Below are 21,475 nucleotides of genomic sequence, written 5' to 3' on the forward strand. Positions count from 1 at the left end.
ATGGAACTAAATCCCACTAAAGAGTCTGGATTTGAATCTTTGCAGGAAGTGAAATGCCCTTATATGATTTTTACAAAGGTCTGTCTTAAAATAGTGGGGGAAATGGATTAGACAAGGCCAGAAGGAGTCGGGGAAATTGGATAGTTGTTGGATTTAAGCAGGGAATTGGTGGAAATTGCAATATAGTTAGAATGGAGATGGTGATCTGAGAATTGATTTGATACCTATTAAGAAGGTATAGCCTTGGCAATCACTGGAAATGCAGACGGGGTGGTATTTGTACTTTCTGTACAAAGCGGTTGTACAGAATGTGGTTTTGGTAACTGAATGGGTGGTGCCCAAGACAGAGAACCCAAGGATGGGGCAGTCTGGTGGAGTGGCGGGAGAGGGAGTTTAGGGTCGTGCATATGTAGACTTAACTGGCAGTTGGATTTGGGAGTCTCGCGCTTAGTGAAACATACTAGGCTTGGGGGTGGACGGGCTCACCCACGTGGAACAGAAAAGGTAGTCAGCATTTTATCAGGGGAACACAGAAACGAGACGCCCTTATGGGTTTACGACCGATTCTCCAGAGACGTGGGGGCAGATTGGAAGAGACACACTCAGGTTCCATGTAACCAGAATTATTACTTCATCGAACAGACATCGTTGATGGCATTTTCCCACCATCCATCCTCCCATCACCAACCCATCTGCTATGAGAACGGTTCACAGTAACTCACATACCCACAACAGCCCTCACTGTCAGCCCCTGACCCCTGGCGAGTGAAGCTGACTCCCGAGGCTTCCGGATGCTCCACAAGGACCTGCGGGCACCTCCCTGAAGACTGCCTCAAACCGCGCGCTGGCCCAAGGGAACGCCCGCTCCTGCCCCACTCACCGCGCTGGAGGGAGTGTCCCTCCTGCAGGCCAGTCTCTAACGCGTGCTTCTCATCGTCTCTGCGGCTGTCACCCGCTGCTCCAGATAGGAGGACCCGTCCTGCCCTACCCCCAGCCCACTCCTGGGCCACTCAACTTCGGGGGCACCTCTAACCGCTGCACAGTTGGTTTTTCAATCAAATCCTTCTCTAGGCCACCAACTGGTGCTGGCTGAGCCAATGCCAACACTCCTTCTTCCCCCGCCGGGAGCCACAGCCAATCAGAAACAGCCGTGCTGCCGCGTGCCGAGCTACTTAGCTACAGGTGACGCTGCCTGTGTTGCCGTAGCAACCATAGACCGCTAAAGATCAGCCCCTGGACTTGGGAGCTGCTGCCACTTCACCTAGATCTGGAGCTACTTGCCTGTCAACAGGTTTCCTAAACGCTGTGGATTTTTCTTGACTTGGTGTTCCCAGCCTTTAGCATTTGCAGTAAAACGGGTGTGAAAGAGCAGCTTCATCTTAGGATGTTTCGTTTCAGGAGTTGCTATGGACTCAAAATCAGTTCTCGCCCTGGTGTGGCTCAGTGGGTTGGGCGTTGTCCTGCAAAGCGAAAGGTAGCTGGTTCTTCCCAAGTCTAGGAAAAGTTGGCCAGATCCCTGGTTGGGGGCGAGCGGGAGGCAACCAAACCTCTCCCTCTTCTCCCCACCCCCTTTCTAAAATCTTTTTAAAAAACATTAATTCTCTCCCAAAGCAAAGATTTAGTTTGAAAAGAATCGATGCTACCTGCTAAATAGCTCACATATAGCATGAAAACAGTAAACCAAGTTCTCTGCAGGCTTCAATCATGAAAATGTGAAGAAGAGTGACTTGAGACTCAGGATATCTGTGCTGTACACCAATTACTAGGGTTGTGGCTTTGGGCAAGTGTCTTCACCTTCTGTGAAAGTCTGAAAACTCTTATATATTTTTTTATTTTAATTGTCATTCAAGTAGTTTTCAGCCTTTTCCTCCCGTCCCAACCCACCCCTCCCAGCACTCCCCACCTCTCTTCAGTTCCCACGCCCTCCCTTTTGTCTTTGTCCATGTGTCCTAAACCTGTTCCTGCAAACCCTTCCCCTTTTCCCCTGAAATTCCCTCCCCTCTCCCCTCTGGTCTTTTTGAAAAATTTTAATTGTATCAGATAAAGTTTTAAAAGATACTTAACATCATAGAGCTTTGGGGAAAAAAGGAAATATATTGTGTGTTCATTTTGTGCCAGGCAGTATTCCTAATTCTTTTCCTGTGCTCAAGTCATTCACATCACCTGGTAGTCATTGTTTTTCATTCCAGTTCAGAGGTGTACATAAAGACACAAGAAAATGTCTAAGTTGCCCAACACGGCAACGTGGTGGCGGCAGGGTAGAGCCTTGTTTGAATCTACCGGGCAATCGACCATGATGACGTCTCCTGCCAACTTCATGTGTAGGGCCTACTCAGTCCCCTCTTAATGTCATTCATCGCTCAAAATGCCCACCAGTGTGTCAATTAGTGTGGGAATTATATCTCCCAAAACCTGATTTAAAATGAATGCAGTGTACCCTTCCTTGATGTTTCTCTGCCTTGAATAATTAAAAGTAGGCTCAGTGGGATAGCATTGTGGGTTTTGCTCATTGAAAATATATTTTAAAACTAAAATGGTACGGTCCCATTTGGGAATATAGAAAGGTGAGGGAAAAGCCAAAGTCAGATAAATGCAGCAGAATGAATGACAAAACTTGGGAATCATAAAACCAGTGGGATGAATGTTACTGACCAATAAACAAAACAGTTCACAGGGGCAGGCAGCCAGCCTGAAGTTGAGTAGAAACTGTTTCTCTACACACATTTAAAATACTAAACAATGAGACAAGAGGACTCTGCTGTTCTTCTCTTCATCAGAATGAGTGTGCTTCCCACCTTTCTCCTCCTCCTCCTCCTCCGAAGGAAGGAAGGAAGGAAGGAAGGAAGGCAGGCAGGCTAATATTTTGGCCTTCCCTGAATATAACTGAGAGTTGCATAGATTAAGAGGCGTGGCTTCTGGAGGAGAGGTACAGCCCCATCCCCACCGTGTGTGGGTTCACAGTGGGCTCTGTGACGTGGGGAAGCGCACGACCTCGAAGGGGTCCTGCCCGTGGCCTATGTAGTCGGGCACAAACCCTACCATCCCCTTATTGTGTTTCCTAATACTCTACACTATTCTGAAATGAATTCACAGATGTGAATTACATAGTTCACTAGTAAAACAGCATAATAACGTACAGAACAAATAAAAGCAACCTGATTACATATTAAAACAGATATTCAGCATCGGCTCAACAAGAAGACAAAAACACTTCCCAAAATTTCCAAAATGCCCCTAAACCACTGGTGTAGGACAAAAAGGGGGGGTATTTAAACATACTTTCAGTGAGGAATGAGGATGATCTTATAGACTGACAGCAGAAGATGTGAGTACAATTTGAGGAAAAAGCAGAGCTTATATGAGCTTTGAATGAATAGTAGAGACAAAGGAAATTTTTCCAAATAACAGGAATGTTTCCATTTAAAGCAGAGGTAGAAATGTAAAAATCAACAACAGAACTGATACTCAAGAGATCAAACATTCCTTAATGTGCAAGATCCAACAAAAATGAAAAAGAAACTATTTCCTCTTTCCCCCGCTAAAAAAAAATCTAAACTTCTGTAGATGGAAATACTAACAAAACTATTTTCTCATAAAATAAATGTAACTAAAGTTTTCAAATGAAATTTCCAAAACCCTATGTCCCTTTCGCCACCACACTGCCGAAGGTTACCAAATTTGTGGCATAGTATCAGCTTTCACTGCAGAAAACGGGGGAGGCACTACATGCGTGTCAAATGGAAAACAAATGGAGACCCATCATTTGCTATTCTTTAAAATATTTCATGGTAAAATTAGCCATTAAAAGACAAATCAAAGAAAACAGGCCTTGAGATGTACGAGTTCGGTATTAACATGGTTATTACACCTCATGCAAAGTGATCTATGCTCATTACGCATCACTCTGCAAATTCAATCTTCAACAGATGTGTCTTAAAATAGGGAAAATAACAGACCAGCCCATCTGAAGGGACTTCAATTTCAGTATCTCTTAATTACTGAAAAGCCATTGTGAATACACACCACTTTGTTTCATCATCTCCTCTGTTCTCTTTTCTCTCTCCTGCTTATTAAGGCATGTGAGTATCAGGAGGCAGGGCCCAGAAATCACTTCTATCCCTCCATCCCCTACCCCTTCTCACGAGAAAGACCAGCGGCTCTAATGACCAAAGCACGAAGGAAAGGCTACCCAACAACTAATTCAGTAGACTTTTATTGCTCTTTCAACTTCAGTAACATCTCCAAAAAATAGTTTTCTTCTAACAATTATAAAACAAATTTAAAAGGCAGGATCATTCACATTATAGACGTGCCAGAGACTTGTACTTCATATAAATGAAAAATATCAGTTCTACATTTTAAATGTTTAATTTACTTTGGATTTTATTACAAAAGAAAATATTATCATTATAATTATAAAAGTCATAAAAATTAGAATTGTACTGTGAAATTATACCAAGCTATCAAATATTATATAAATGAACCGTAAAATTCAATTTCTATTTATTTAAACACAGTAAACATTGGAAGATAACCCCCCCATATAGAAAAAAGAAACCTTTTATTATTAAAGCAACAAAAGAAAAGCCACAACACAAAAATCAATCAATGCACAGAAATCTGATTTTAAAAACAACTGGGGTTTAACAATTACTCTAAGTCAACTGTAGAAGTCACTAGGTGCTGATTAAATTAAACTTTTAAAGTGATCTTTAGATGATTCCAAGTAGATGTTTTCCTATTACTGATACTTATATTACCTTTTGAAAAGTTAAAAAAAAAACTTTAAACTGCCAAATTTTAAATTCTGAACTATTTTAAATTTTGAATGTCCTTAAAGTCTTTAAGTTTACTTTATAAAAAATAAATAATTGTTGGACTAAACCAAGACATTTCACATATTTGTACTGCACACAATCACAATGGTGTGATCTACATAAATAACTTTAACACATTAAATTAAACATGTTTGAACTACAATGTTATCAGCAATGGCTTGTACATCTGAAATCTGAGCACTTGTACATCTGAACAGTCTTCACAGGTAAAGCACTTGCGCACATACACAGAACCGACATACATGATATAATCCTTAAACATACAGTAAGCTCTGGTGTCATACCTCAGTTTCAGAAACCATTTTTTTACAGAATTTTGAGCCTGTCCTTGAAAAAGGAAAAAAAGTTAGAAAGCTATCATATACATACACACATTTGAAGTATGTGAAAGAAAAAGAAATGTTTTTGGATGAAAAAACTGAAGTTAATGTGAAGTAGTACGGAAGTCTCCATACCACACGCAGCAGGACACACACAAAGCTGTCCCACGTGTGTTAGAGAAGGCCTGGCCAATGTGAACATTGATACGCCACAGCTCTTTCAAACAACTTAGGAGGATTTATGATGTGACAAGTCACTTACACGCACACCTGTTAGAATGAATGTGTGCTTCACTTCGGCACATCTAATATTACTAGAGAATGTACAGAATCATCCTTTTATCATAAGGAAGTTAGTCCATTGTTTTCTCAAAAGCTGCTATTTTAGAGTGAAATAGCATTCCAAGGAAAAAGTCAATTTCAGATGGTCTCCATCGGTATTCGTTGTGGTCTTTGTAAACAGACATCTACAAATAAATAAAATAGGGCGGAGAGAAGCCGGTCCTGAGGTGGCCCTGGGGCCAGGGTATTCAGTAGCACTAAGCTCCATCCTGGAAACCAAGGCATCTAAGAAAGTGCAGGGCTGTTTATATGAATTTATTTTGTGAATGGAGTATGTACAGGTTTAATTATTTTGCACCTTGAGGTAAATCAGTACACAGCAATTACTACTGCTCATTTCCACCCACGAGTATTTAAGGCAACATTTAAGAATCAATATATGTAGTAAATTACATTTTTCAGTCTTGCAATGAATGCTATCCATGATTGTTATTTTTCAAAAACAGTGGAATGACAGCATAACCGTACAAAACAAGCAGTTAATTACTTCAACATGAGTTACCTTCGCTTTTCAGTGGAGTAGTCATATCAAATCATTTTGTAAGTCAAGTAGTCAAAAGGAAACAGAAACCATTAAACAAATTAGAAATATACTACAAACATTTTGAGTGCAAAGTATTTTGCAAGTTGTGGTTTTTCTGGCACTGGACAATCACTATACATAATTAAATAAAATCACAGAAACACTATGATCCCAGGTAGTTTTCGGTTTAAATTTTAAAATCACTTTCTATAAAATAAGCAAATTTGTTAATAACCCTGTGATGTCCAGACATAAGGAAATTGCGTGAGGAAATCCTCCTGTTCAGGTACATCAGGGGAGTTTACAAAATACAGCAGCAAATACTGGGGTCTTTGGAAATGATTCTGCTGTTAGGAATAAAAAGGAATCGCTTCAATGGAAGCTCAAAAACAATAACAAGCACCATGGGTAATCAATACTCTATTATCAATTGTCAATAGAGTCTCTTTTTCAGGCAGTACCAAATGATACCAGCTATCTCTTCTCCCTAAAAGTGGCCACATTTGCAACTTCCCATCTGAGGCATAAGTTAAATCCGTTACTTAAATTAGAATCTGATCATATGGTCTCAGATGGGGAAATTACATTAATTCTTAAGTATTTTACAATGGATTAAAAACATTCAGAATCGCTACAATATCAGCTTTTGGCATTTCTCACATTCCTCTATAAGATAATTCTTCATACTTTAATACTTAAATTACAAATGATTAAAGGGAGCACTGTAATTTCATTAATATTTTCATCCTAATATTCATGTCACTATTTTCAATATCTTGGTGGTTTCTCAGTACTCAGTTCTTTTTTAGTAAACTAGCCTCTAGCCAAATTAGTTTCACAACCCCATTCATCCAGTCCTACAGGCTTAACAAGAACATTTATTTATTTAACGTGGAGCTAAGAGTATTTTATAAATGACTAATAAGATCTGCTGGCTAGAAGTTAAAGACAGCCCAGAAAAGCAAAAACTAAATAACAAATACACAAAACAGAAAGCCATCAATCTGAGCTATACATAAAATGTCTCAATTCCTTTTAAAATACAAATATGGCAGTGCTTTATATAAAGATGTAAAATCTGTCAACTGTTTCAGATAATAAGCTGTAAATGCAAATGAGCACCAACTATTTACATTAACAATTTACGGTTACCTTTTCAAATGTTTGTATAATACTTAAGCATCATAACCATTAAAATAAATAAAATTTTAAAAATCAAATCACAGATAACAATCTATTAAATATTATCTATACAACAGAAAGAACATTAACAGAAAACGAAAGGTAATTCTTACTAGAATAAAGTAATACTGATCATACATTAAGGAGAATTCTGAGTCCTGATTATTTAATCATACTATTTGTAATAGAAAAATAATCAAAACCTTGAACCTGATACAAACTAAACTATATTTTAGGTAAAAGACAGCAAAGGCAGAGAACAGAGTTAGCATTCTGGGCTCGAATGAAGTGTAGAATTCAGAAAAAGTTTTCTGCAAAGGAAACAAAATTTACTGTAATTGGCATTGTATAGCTTCTAAAATTATGACTGCTGCGGGGTTTAAATTATATATCATCTGCAGTTTTACTTGTCTATCTGAATGGAAACTACAATGTGGAGCTTTTAAGACTTAAAATAAATTCCTAAAACAAATAGGTCAAAACTATAGTCCCTAACTAGACAGTTTCTGCTGTTGTAGCTGTGTAACGAAAAAGTTCCTATAGCTTGTGAAACCTGATGGACATCTACATAAATGAAACACACACACACAGAAGCCACACGTTACCATCTATTCCACAGCACTGGCATCAAGACTCCCTGTTCTTCCAAAAAAAGCACTAACAGAAGTGAAATAATATGTGAAAAACTTCAGTAACTCAAGTTAAATCATATATGGACAAAGTATCTATCACTTAAGGTTGTTATGAATTGTCACTGATAAACAAATAGATTTCAACTACACTGAATATATTTCCACACATGTTCCTATTGCAGAAAAGGAAAAAATTTTCAATAGAATAAATATTTGAAAAGTAAGAACCATGTACCTCACTCCTAAAAGACCATTTCATTATACACATATTCTCCATGACGCTCCTAACAAACTTCAGGCACGACTTTAAGAACCCTGTGGTCACACATAAATAGCATGACATACAATATTGTTACATATAGTGACATGAAATACACACATTATATATATGTATGTATCTGTGTCTGTGTGTATATATATAATTCCTCTTGGTTCAATTCTATAATGAAGTTTCAGCATCCATATATTTCTTTGTGGCTTCATCTTCAATATTTATTTTCACACTCACAGGTTTTTCAGGGCTATTAAAAACAAAGAATGAGAATAAATGATTTTTGAAATGAACATATTAAAGTCTAAACATGGCCAAAAATAAGTATTCATAATAAGCCCATCAGATAACTAATAATAATAATAATAATATAAATGTCCAGCTATTATTATTTTCCTATCAGTAAACTTAATTGGAAAGGCAAATACTAAAATTCTTAGTTTAGTAGATTTTTCTCACTGAAGTTCATGTTTTTCTTACAACTGAGAAAGTTTCTTCAACTGGTTAGTTTATGATTATGTTTGATTTATTAGTTTTACTTAATATATGAATAGTTATAGCCCCGGACTCTTATTTCACTGACAATTCCACTAAAAATCAATCTTTATCAATGTAGGTAAGTATCAAATAAATTTCCTAAAAATATAATAAATTTATAAACTTTCCCCAAATTTGGTTGACAAGAACAAAACACACATTATATTTTTGAAAGTTAATATCAAATACAAATAATTCCATGCATATGGATTTAACTAGCTGACCTAATGTAGCCCATGAATATCCGAGCTTTGAAAATTTTTCTGAAGTATAAAAGCACACTATGCCTTGCTGCCTTCTGCAAATAAAACCGAAGCAAGATTCCCCCAAACATTTTTCTGTTAAACAACATAACCCAAACAGTCTCCTTCTTCCCATTTGATTTTGAATTGATAGACAACCTAAATGAGATGCAGAAGTATAAGAATCCTATAACATCATTGTAAGATATGTAGCATAGCTATAGCAACAATCTGGACCAGGAGTGCTAATGAAGTACAAAATTAAGAGTAAGACAACTTAGTGAAGTTCTGGCTGCATGAAATAACCCAAAATGACAAAGGCATAAACTTGAAAAACTTTTTAGGTCTAAGACAGAAGTGAATAAAGGAAACAGGTAAGAAATTAGAACTCAAGAAATGATAATATTAAAAAAAATGATGGAGATTAAGTAGGCCCAAGTTTCTAAAAGGAGGTAGGGAAAGAATAAGAAAAACCTAGTCAATTATCATCGAAAGATGGTGGCCAGAAAGACAGTAAGTAAACAGAAACAGCTACGTGACTGCTTGCCTGGAAAAGTTTGCATCTGATGCCCAAGCAGATATACTGACCCTCCACACAGTTTCAGGAACAAAGTATACACAAAATAAATATTTGTTAAAAAGAAATGACTGAGTAACCAACAAGATTCTACCTCATTTCCCTAGAGACCCAAGAGATTAAAGTGCTAACAATTAACGCATTGGAATCCCTGAGGTTCAGGTCTTGACATTAAAAAAGGGTCACATAACAAGAAACAGAAGAAAGAGGTTATGAAAGAGGTGATACACGGGAGCGTCATAATGCCAAATGACCTTTATATCACGGATTACATCTCTTCCAAATATCTTCAACAAAACATTTACCTCAACTAAAGAAATTGTAGGCTAAAACAAAACAAAAAAATCATGTTTTTCTTAGACCCTCAGAGAGTATGACTGAGGTAGGGAGTCCAGTTACAGAATTTACTTAATCCCTAGTAATTATCTGCCTTTATATGGTTTCTGATCTTTTTTTATATTCCCAACTTCCCTAGGTATATATTCATCTTTATTAAAAAATAGCTCACATTTTTTCAAATAGAAAACAATAAATTAAAAAAATAAAACAATCACTATCTGTATCTGATTCCAGTATCCAGAAAAATAATACATAAGCAAATGAAAGAAAAAGGGAAGAAAAAGAAGGAAAAAGGTTGGTTTTAAGTGAGGAGAACATAAATTATGCAAATGAGGTTAAATGTACTGGTTTTATCGAACAGCTATCCGGAAGCAAATTGAAAATCACTACCTCGTGTTAGATCTGGTTACTTTGGCATTCTCAGTGTTCATGGAAAGCGCCTTCCACTGTGCAGTCTTGGCCATTTCATCTGATATGTTAACAACTGAGGGATCAACACTGAAGAACAAACACACTTCTCGGTTAGTATTCAGTACTTGCAAAAGCATTAATAACGTCATTCTTATTACCTATAAAATACTTGCATTCATCAACTTAAAAGTGAGAAAACTCTTTCCCATGCACGTAAACCAAGGTCTAGCAAGATACTGGAATACCGGAGGTCTGTTACAAGGTCTCAAGAGGAAACACATCTTTCTTTATAACCAAAACTAGGAGTATGATTAATTGGTAATGATGCCCAAAGATGATCACCTTGGCTTAAGTATACTATTGAAATAACATAAAAGAATATATTAATGTGCTTATGAAAATAGTGCTGCCAAGTCAATTAGAAAACTTTTATAATCGACACAAACTTTGATCTCATTAAATAACTATCCAAAGTAGAGAAGAAAAATTTAAATTTTTGTTTAAAAAAATACTTGTTATTTAAAGCTCTTAAACACATTAAAAAGAATTATGTGAAAGGTGACCCTTTAAAACCGAAAACAGACCTCTGAAATATTTCAATAGTTAATACAAAAACAGGCTTACAAGTACTAATTTTTTCTGGCATTCACATTTTTAGTATAAAAGTTTTAAATCAAATTAATCAAAAGAACAAAATAGTGTATCTTTTCATTATAAGGAACAAATGTCTCTGTGTCTTTATGAAATACCACAAACATTACTTCAAGACCCCAAACCTAACGATTATGATATACATAAACCACTACGACCTCATAGCTGTCAGTCAGGAGTAATATGAAAGCACTATGAAGTTAATGGAAACATTGTCAAGCTCTCTTTCTTCATCAACAGAAAAACATTTCATGCAAAAAAAACGACAACTACAAATGTCAGGTTAGATGTTAACAATGTGATGGCAGCTAGGTTATGAATGACCAAACAGCAGTCATTTGGGAAGTGCTAGCTTCGTTGCATTCTTTAAATCCAAGTATCATTTACAATTTAAGACTAAAAAAGTGTGACATGATTATTGTAGAGTCTCTAGAAATGGCTGCTTCCTAGGTCAATTTTTTTAAAGTGCACAAAATCTGAATGCCCAAATCCACAGGGGCACAGCCTTACAACTTGACACTGCCTACTCTGAGTAAATGTTCCTTTACTTGCTTGCCAACTTCAAATGACTGAAGAGAAAAACTTCTGAATCACTTTTTAGCTTATAAATGTCCTCCTTTAGCCCTGGCTGGTGTAGCTCAGCGGACTGAGCATGGGCTGTGAACCAAAGAGTTGCCGGTTCAATTCCCAGTAGGGACACATGCTTGTGTTGCGGACCAGATCCCCAGTGCGGGCCAAGTCAGAGGCAACCATGCATTGATGTTTCTCTCTCTCTCTTTCTCCCTCTCTTCCCCTCTCTCTAAAAATAAATAAATAAATCTTAAAAAGAAAAAAAATGTCCTCCTTTTAAGTAAGAACTTTCCCATTAGTAGACAATAAGACTTTTCTGAATCAAGTATACATTTTGTTTTTCCCCAAAACTAGATAGGAAAAGTTGTCTTGCATCGAAGAAGTTATTTTCACATTTTATTGAGCCTTATGGGTTCTAAATGCTGTCATATATTACCTCATTGATTCCCATGGCAAGTAATCCAAAGCTAGTTTAATATCTAAAATCCTGGCAGATAAACAGGCCAGCCAATTCCTGGAATTCTTGATACTCACATTTTAACCAAAGCAGCACTAGTCATGGTTCATGTCATCACTTAAAAAATAAAAGCAAATACACAACCATTCTTTTTGTTGAGTATCTGTGTTAAGCACAAGCTCCACTAGATTCATCACGTCTAATCACACTGAGAACGTGCTAACACAGGACCAATAGAAATGAAGTGGTAAATAACCCCCACAAAGTTGCCAGTGTCACTAATAACCACCATGACGGTTCCCTAATTCTTTTTAAAAGGACGATACAACCAACAAAGTCGATACACTAATTCACTTAACCAATCTAGCAATCCCTGCAGTTGGGTCATTAAGAGGTGGCACTTAAAGCACATAAAGACTTGAAGGAACATGTTGAAAGGTGACATGGAACAATACCAATTTTAAAAATCAATAGTAAAATGCACCAAGAAAAATTACTTAATAAACTCACTTATCAAAACTCATCAACATGCACAAATACAAATGTGACCTCTGTCAAAACTATAAAGATTTGTTAAAAGAAAGGCTGAAGCAAATTAATTAAATACCAACAAACATTTTTCATTAACTGGTCAGGGAAGAAACCTATATACTGATTTCTCTGTTATAAATAGCTACTCAGAAATGGAATAAATGTGTAGAAATGGGAATTAGAAGTGTACATAAATACTGTAGGGTCTTAATCTTTTAAAATTGCAAAAAAATTCACATTTCCCAACCTCTACCTTAGTACTTAAATTTAAAAACAAACCACCAAAAGCATACATGACAAGAGCTATAAGAAACAATTACTTTTCCATAATATGAGCCTTCACGGACAGTGGTCAGATCACACCTTCGCAGACTAGGCGAGCTCCCGAGCCTCTGAACTGAGGTGCACAGTGGAAGGTTGTTAGAAAGTGGACTGCAGATGTTTGTTGCCCAGCCCAGCTGTACTGAGAGGATGGGACTATTCAGAGACTTGTGTATGGACCTGAAACTTCACTGAAACTGAAAGAGTGATGAAAAACAAGTACATATTGTCTGCCTGGCCCTGACATTTAAGGTTCTGGTTCAAGTCCAGCTTCTTCTTCACTCCTGCCTACAACCTGCCAGGGAAGGTGCAGAAGTGCCCGGTGCCCCCCTTTAGCTGATACGCCAGATGCAGGTTTGGGTGCCCTTTAAAAAATAGATAGTAGTGTTCTAAGGAAGCATTACACAGCTTATTCATGCCGCTGACATGTATATAAAACACATCTTACAGGATAAAGTTATAACTCACCTATACTTTAGGGCCTTAACCGGAATTTGCAAGAGACTCCCCCCTTCAAATGGAAGGTGAACAGTTTCATCACTAGACTGAAGCATCCGTTCAGCTTCCTTTGGAGAACAGACACACAGAGAGATTACTTCCCCCAGAACACTTCAAATCAACTTCTGCATGACAAGCTAACGTGTAAGAACTTGTATTTTGTCAAAAGATGTTTGCTTAAAAGTCATTCTGTCATTACATATGACAGATTATTAAAATGCTGTTAAAATTAAAGCATATCCTAAAATATAACTCTGTTTATAAGGTTAAATTAGATTATAGAGTATGATGTACAATTACTCTGTACTACTTATATTTTCTTACTGCTAAATTGTCCTGAGCAGAAATTAAATATACACATGATATGTAGTTTTCTAAAAAATATTTTTGTTTCAGGAGCATGGATGAGGCAGGTTGGTAAAATGGGTAGAAATCATGTCTGAGACAAGTGCCCTACCGACCTCTCTCTGCCTCAGTGTCCTTCCTTATAAACTGGGAATAAAAAAAAAGGCTTACACTTTGCAACAGTAAGGTTCTCAAGATGTATTACAGGAGTTGATTCCCATAAAGTGGCCATAATAACGCCTGCTTCTTGGTATAAAATATTAACCAAGTGATTGGTGGGAATTTAAAATTCTTGTGTTGTTACCTCTTTCTCTTTTTTCTTTTTGTCATCTTCTTTCTTTTTCTTACTTTCTGGCATGAGATCATCAAGCCAACTAAGTTCTCTCTTTGTGAAACACAGATCCATGAGTTTACGTACAAAGACTAATGCAAGAACCTTAAAAAGTGGGAGACAGAATGTTAAGTAACATCCAAAAACATATAAATTATATCACCTAAAGACAGAAAAGTACCTATGAACCATAAATAAGCCCTTTATATATTTTATTTTAATATCATTTCATGTACCATCTCATTTCACAGGAACTGAGTCACCTGCATGTTTCTGAACTTTCTACTCAAAGAAGGCATTTTTAACCTTTCCTTATATAAATCACTTGCACTCTGCATAAACTTAAAAAGCAGTTTAAGCATGGTGTCTTCACAGTAAGAAAGGATTAATTTTATTATGACTTTGCATTATATACATTATATATGTACAGATAATAACAAAAAAATCTTTTGAGCAATGTACTAGAGTCCATTTTCCAGCATTAAATTCCAATCATATTTGTGAAAAAGGTATGTTTTTACTTAAATCTGCTTTTACGAAGGTTAAAGATGTCCTCAAATGTTCACTGGCAATCTGGGTGTCCCTTTGCTCTATTGCCTATCTTTTGCCTGTTTGGCAATTGGTTTTTATGACTTGTCCATGAATTCGTAAGAGTTCTGTGCAGTTTGGATAGAAACACGGTATCTGCTTAATAATCTACTTTCACAATTGATTATGCCACAGTCATATAAACATTTAATTATTATATGGTCAAATATCTCTTTCTTTTACAATTGGGTTTCCTTATCTTCTTTGAAAAGTTACCCTCAGAACTTCCAGTCTAGATGGAGGCATAGGAAAACAGGGCTCACCTCCTCACACAATCACACCAAAAATTACAACTAACCTACAAAACAGCTACCACTCAACACTGTCAGAAAATCAAGACGTGTGAAAGTCAGACAACCACGAAATTAAGTCACATTCATTCAGATGGGTAAGAGGGGCGGAGACGCCGAATGAGCGGTCCCACACCCATGTGTGGTAGATAAAAATTGGGAGGGTTATCCCAGGAGCGAGCAATCCATACCACACCAGATCCCCCAGCCCAGGGTTCCAGTGCCAGGAAGGTAAATCCCCATAAGGTCTGAATATAAAAACCAGTGGGGGTTGGGGCGGCAGAAGAAATTGCAGGATTCTCAGGTGTCTCCTCTTAAAAGGTCTGCAATGGACTCGGGATTTAAAACTCACTTCCTCTGGGCTCCAGCACCGGAACAGCAGCTTGGAGGGTACCAGTGGCATATGGGCAGAAATGAAGTGTCTGGCCTCAGGGAGAGTGCCGGGGGACAGCTCCCTCCTGGACAAAACTCCAGAGGCCAGGCAGCGGCCATTGTCCCTTTTCTGAGCCCTCCCCCACACACAGTCACACAGTGGAGACACCATATCTGAGACTCTATCAACCCGATTCTCATGGTCTGCCCCGCCCTGATGCCTACCTAAGGCTCCGCCCTATCTAACTCACCAGTGCACTTTCCTACATAGGCCCTGCTACTGAGACAGGAAGTCAAAGCCACTCTACCTAATACATAGAAACAAACAGAGGAAAGCTGTCCAAATGAGGAAACAAAGAAATGTGGCCCAAATGAAAGAACAGAACAAAACTCCAAAAAAAGAACTAAACATGCCCTGGCTGGCATAGCTCAGTGGATTGAGCACAGGCCTGTGAACCAAAGGACTGCAGTTTAATTTCCAGTCAGGGCACATGCCTGGGTTGCAGGCCAGTTCTCAGCAGGGGATGCACGAGAGGCAACCATACACTGATATTTCTCTCCCTCTCTCCTTCCCTTCTCCTCTAAAGATAAATAAATAATAAAAAAAATCTTTAAAAAAAGAAATGTGATATCACCTTAAAAAAACAAAAAAAGAACTGAACAAAATGGAGATAAGCAATTTATCAGATGCAGAGTTCAAAATACTGGTTATTAGGATGCTCAAGGAATTCATTGCGTACTTCAACAGCATACAAAAGACTTCAGCAGAAATCAAGGTTACACTAAGTGAAATACAGAAAAACTTACAGGGAAGCAATAGTGGAGTGGATGAAGAAGAGAATCAAATCAATGTTTTGGAACACAAAGCAGAAAAAAATTCAGTCAAAACAGCAATAAGAAAAAAAGAATTTAAAAAATGAGGATAGGGTAAGCAGCCCTTGGGACAACTTCAAACATAGCAATATCTGAATTATTTGGAAGGAAGAGAAAGAGTAATAAATTGAAAACTTATTTGAAAAAATAACGAGACAGAACTTCCCTAATTTTGGAACAAATAGAAATAAAACAAGTCCAGGAAGCACAGAGAATCCCAAACAAGATGGATGCAGAGAGGCCCACACCAATACTCACCATAATTAAAATGGCAAAGGTTAAAGATAGAGAGAGAATCTCAAAAGCAGCAAAGAAAAAGCAGAGCTACTTACAAAGGAGTTCCCATAAGACCATCAGCTGATTTCTCAAAAGAAACTTGTAGCCTAGATAGGCCTGGCAAGGAGTGTTCAAAGTCATAAAAGGCAAGAACCTACAACCTAGATTACTCTACCCAGCAAAGCTATCACTTAAACTGAAGGGAAGATAACGTGTTTCCCAGACAAGGTGAAGCTGAAGGAGTTCATCATCACCAAACCATTATTATATGAAATGTTAAAGGGACTTTAAAAGATGACGATCAAAATTATGAACATTAAAATGGCAATAAATTCACAACTACTAACAACTGAATCTAATACACTGAGCAAACAACCAGAACAGAAACAGAATCACAGGTATGGAGATCATTTGGACTGTTACTAGCTGGGAGGGGGAAGGAAAATGGGGGAAATGATGCAGGGATTAACAAGTACAAATTGGTGGGTACAGAACAGTCAGGGGGAGGTGAAGAACAGTACAGGAAATGGCGTAGCCAAAGAACTTACATGCATGACGCACAGACACGAACCAGGAGTAGGGCAGAGGGAGCAACTGCCAGGGGGAATGGAGGCTACTGGATGGACCAGGGCAAAGGGGGAAATGTTGGGACCATTGTCACAGCATAAACATGGAAAATATATTTTTAAAAAGTTACCCTCAATTCCTGGATTATAATAAATAGTCTTCAAAATTTTCTACTACAATTTAACATTTAAATCCTGAATTCATTTATGATTTCTTTCTGAATATAGTATCACATAGGGAAAGCAACCTTATTTAGCTCCCAGTATATAGTCAAATTTTCCCACATAAATGAATCACCACCTTCAATGAAATTATCTGTTTAGGGCATGGTATTCAAGTGATAAATTCTCATATATTCTGATAGACTTCTGAACTCATTAAATCTTAAATTCAGATGTCTATTAGTCTATTTCTATGTCCATTCCATATTGTGATTTAACAGCAATTTAAAAACATTTTTTAGTTATAAAAATATTTAGTTATAAAATATTTTAGTTAGAAATAACTTAAAATATTTAGTTATTTCTATGGTATCAACATAGAAATAGTCAACTCCCTCATCCCCAGAGACAGCCAGGAATTCTTAATTATAATTATTTTGTCTTGTTATTCTCTGGTATTTATCACTATTTTTAAATTAGCATAAAATTTATATACAGTAAAACAGAAAAATAGCATGTGTACAGTGTGATGCTTCTGACAAATGTGTGTACTCTCATAACCCGCACCCAAACAAGATACAGCACACTTCTTCCACCCATTGCTGTGTTTCTGGCATTTATTTCTCTCTGTAAGCTTTAAAATGATGTAGTTCACACGGACACCAAACCCTACCCCCAATACACACAAAACACACATGCAGAAAAACTCGAGTAGATTTCCCATTTGGAAGTGACACTTTTATAATACTAAAATCTGCAAAACAAAAAACATGGTAAATCTTTGTATTAGTTCAGATCTCAATTTTATTTCCTTCAATATTGCTATGGACCGAATTGTGTCCCCCAGAAAAGATACAGTTAAATCCTAATCCCAGTCACTCAGAATCTTGCTTTATTTGGAGGTAGGGGGTTCCTCTGGTGTAAACTACATCTGGTGTCCTCATAAAACAGTCATGTGAAGACAGAGCGCCACACAAGGAGAGCACCACGTGATGACGAATGCAGACAGGAGTATACGCGGTTGCTGGCTAAAGACTGCCAAAGTCTGTCAACAAAGCACCGCAAGCCAGGGCCAGACAAAGAGGGAGCCCCCCCCCCACCGTGCATTTCAGAAGGAGCATGCTCACACCTCCACTCCTGACATCTCACCTCCAGAGCTGTGAGACACTGAATTTCTGTGTCTCACAGCTCTGGAGTTTAAGCCAATGAGTTTGTAGCACTTTGTGACAGCAGACCCAAGAAACTAATACAAATTATTATAAAGTGTTTTTGTATACATAGGTCTTTCCTTTTAATTTGGTCTTAAATATTTTATACTTTTTGGTCACTATTGTGAATACAATTTTTCCCCATTTCCATCTTTAGCATCTTACTTTTAAGATATAGCTTATATACTAATTATGTATTCTAATATCTAGCCACCCTAACAAAATTCTTAATAATTCTATTGGGGCTTTTAGTCTATTTTGTTTGAGTCATTTGGACTGATGGATACATAATCACACTATTGACAAACAATGTTATCTCCTTTTATAACAAATACATTATCTTATGTCACAGAAACTTCAATACACAAAAACAACAGCAATAGTGGGTTACCCTGTATTAAAATGTATTTACAATATCTATGTGGTGGTTTTTCTTCTTCTTAAAGAAAACACCCACAAAGATTGGGACAGCAGTATGGTGATTACCAGAGGGAAAGGGGGGCTAGGAGGTGAAAGAGAGAAAGCGGGGAACAGACACTGATAAAAAGAGACCTGGCTTTGGGTGTTGAGCACATGAGGCAACGTGCAGATAACGTGTTATAGAGATGTACACTTGAAACCTGTATGTTCGTATTAACCAATGTCACCAATAAACTCAATTAAAACCTCACTTACAAATTTTATTTGTGATGAAGAAACTTTATTTTTAAAAACCTTTTTAGCTTTAATCATGTTGATAATTCTTGGTGCTTTAGTACCATTGTCTATTTAATCATGATACATTAATTATAGAAACACTATATTCATTTGTATGTTTACATTTTAAGATTTTCTATATTTATACTAGTGAGAACACACCATAGTTCTTTTATACAATGTTATTAGAATTTACTATTAAAATGTTGATAGTGTTTTATTAGAAAACAATGTAAAGGTTTCCATCTTTTCCTTTGGTCTAGAATAATTCAAAATGCATTGGAATTAACCGTCTTTAAATTGAGTTCACCCATCGGGGCCGGGTCCTCCAAGGGCTGGTCTTTAACCTTTTTTCAAGTACCTTTTATGAAACTGAGTTACACACATCCAGAGGTTTTATACTTCTTTTCTGGACATGTTTGGAGAGTGTAGGAATAACCCATGTCCTCCTGATCGGGGACAGGCAGACCACGGCCCTGGGTTACAACCGGCCCACGACCTGTTGGACCTGTGTGCCGAGAACAGCTTTCACAGATGAACACTTGGAACGGATTTGATGATGATAATGAGCATGATCTCCAAACCCCAATGAAGTGAAATATTATCCCAGAGGGGGCAGGGGGGCATGGTACAATTATTTCCTTAATTTCATCAGTATGACTCTGCGGGAATTTCTTGTTATATAAACGCCTGTCTAACATTCTTGTGGCCTACCAACACTAAAATACTACCAGACCGTTTACAGAAAAGTCTGTCAAGCTCCACTTCAGATGATCAAATTTATTGCTCTAGATTCATGTGATATTTCTCAAAACCCCTCCAATCCATTCCATAGCTGCGGTTATATATATATCTTTCCTCTTTCTTATTCTTGTATATCGTGCCCTCTCGTTTTTTTCTTTACTTTGGCTTGGGAAGAGTTTACCCATTACTGATCTTTACAAATAAAAAACTTGGGCCCTGGCTGGTGTAGCTCAGTGGGTTGAGTGCGGACCTGCGAACCACACGATTGCGGTTCGATTCCCAGTCAGGGCACATGCCTGGGTTGCAGGCCAGTTCCCAGCGGGGGACTCATGAGAGGCAACCATACATTGATACTTCTTCCCTTCCCCTCTAAAGATAAATAAATAATTAAAAAAACAAAAAAAAAACCCCTTGGTTTCATTTTTAAATAATCCTGCACAATAAAAGCAATAAAGGGAGCATGTTTTTCTCTGAGTGTATCTTTAGCCACAATCCCCAGAATTGTTTAAAAGTTCTCCATTTCAATACCTCATAATGGTTTCATACTCAGTCTTCCACCCAGAGATTATTTCAAGATTTAATTTTTAAGTATTTAAGATTACGTTTGTGGCTTTTCGTTAATTCATAATTAATTCATGACAAGGAAATAATACCTGTATAATCTTCATAGCTTTTTAACTCTAAGATTTTTTATGGCCATGTACATAACCAATCTCACATGGTATTTACAAAAGGATGAATATTCTCTATTTGCAAAATACAATATTCTGCAATAGTTTCATGAATAATATTAACTGCCTTAATAATATCATCTCTAACCTTTAGTATTTGTTAACTTCTAGATGTGTTAATTTCTGGCAAGGATGCACTGAAATATCCTATTAAAGAACCAAGGTGTTCTGGTTACTTTGCTTTTTACAGTTGGCAATTATATTTATTCCATAAATATCCTGAACACTAAAGCTGTATAAAAATACAAAATGGTATTCTATATGTCAAAGACTAAAAAACTGAAACGTAGAAAATAAGCAGCAAATTTATTTTTGAAGACGATTAGCTGAATAGCTAGAAAGGGCTAATTCATATTTCAAAACACCAAAGGTGCTTAAAGCGGGCTATTCCATTCCTCAAAGTCAATTACTAATATTAATAACTACTATTAAAAACACAAAAATGTTATTAATTAGTGTCAAGGTCTGAGAAAAAGAAACTTACCATCATGGGAAAAACTACTGCAGCAGCTGAAGCTTTTATTACCCACAAAAGAACCAGACAAGTGAGCTGAACGACTGTGAAAATGTGGACCTTCCAGAGAGGCACGTAACGGAGGTATATGAGATCAGGCTGGTGCTTAGCGGGCATTCCAAATAATTTTATACGGTCAAAAAACTATGTGCAAAATCAAAAACAAAACAAGAAAACATGTTCAACAAAAATATCATTTCTGCTGCCTAGGGAAAGAAATTACATTCAAAACTTGAGAATTTTGTGATTGAAACTTTCACTTCCTTGATTTGTCCTGATAGTAGAGGAAAATGTTTCAGTATAGAACATCTGGACCCAAGGTGGAAAAGAAATCAAGGCAATCACATGGACTAATGCAATTAATTTAATCAGAAATGCTTTAATTTAGGGGATTAAAATATTTAGGTAAATTTGACTTCTATACTCAAACGCATGAGCCATTTAATCTGTGACCTCGGTTTTAATATGTACAGCAAGAGTAACAATCCTACAAGCTTCTTTCTGACCAGCATTGCCAATTCCATGAAAACACCCTCA

At 37.1% G+C, this 21,475-nt stretch overlaps 2 protein-coding genes across 16 annotated transcripts in view; both read right to left on the reverse strand.

The window, feature by feature from the left end:
• Window positions 1–1,092, reverse strand: part of NEK10 (NIMA related kinase 10) — a 186,657-nt gene extending 185,565 nt beyond the window's left edge. For 3 of the 5 annotated variants that reach the window (XM_037070713.1, XM_037070716.1, XM_037070711.1), the window contains exon 1: window positions 881–1,092. The gene's annotated coding sequence lies outside the window, so the exon portion shown is untranslated. The remainder of the gene's footprint in view (window positions 1–880) is intronic. The other 2 variants (XM_037070715.1, XM_037070714.1) reach the window with 1 other exon arrangement.
• Window positions 1,093–4,834: 3,742 nt separating this feature from the next.
• Window positions 4,835–21,475, reverse strand: part of SLC4A7 (solute carrier family 4 member 7) — a 98,067-nt gene continuing 81,426 nt past the window's right edge. For all 11 annotated transcript variants that reach the window (XM_037070743.1, XM_037070744.1, XM_037070736.1 and 8 more), the window contains 5 exons: window positions 20,909–21,082; window positions 13,892–14,023; window positions 13,213–13,310; window positions 10,194–10,301; window positions 4,835–8,358 (listed from right to left, as the gene is read on the reverse strand). In XM_037070743.1, coding sequence (XP_036926638.1) covers window positions 8,277–8,358; window positions 10,194–10,301; window positions 13,213–13,310; window positions 13,892–14,023; window positions 20,909–21,082 — 594 coding nt within the window. In that variant the 3' untranslated portion in view covers window positions 4,835–8,276. The remainder of the gene's footprint in view (window positions 8,359–10,193; window positions 10,302–13,212; window positions 13,311–13,891; window positions 14,024–20,908; window positions 21,083–21,475) is intronic.

Source organism: Sturnira hondurensis, unplaced genomic scaffold (assembly GCF_014824575.4).
Source record: "Sturnira hondurensis isolate 20B ecotype Veracruz unplaced genomic scaffold, ASM1482457v3 Scaffold0019006, whole genome shotgun sequence".
Lineage (NCBI taxonomy): Eukaryota > Metazoa > Chordata > Mammalia > Chiroptera > Phyllostomidae > Sturnira > Sturnira hondurensis.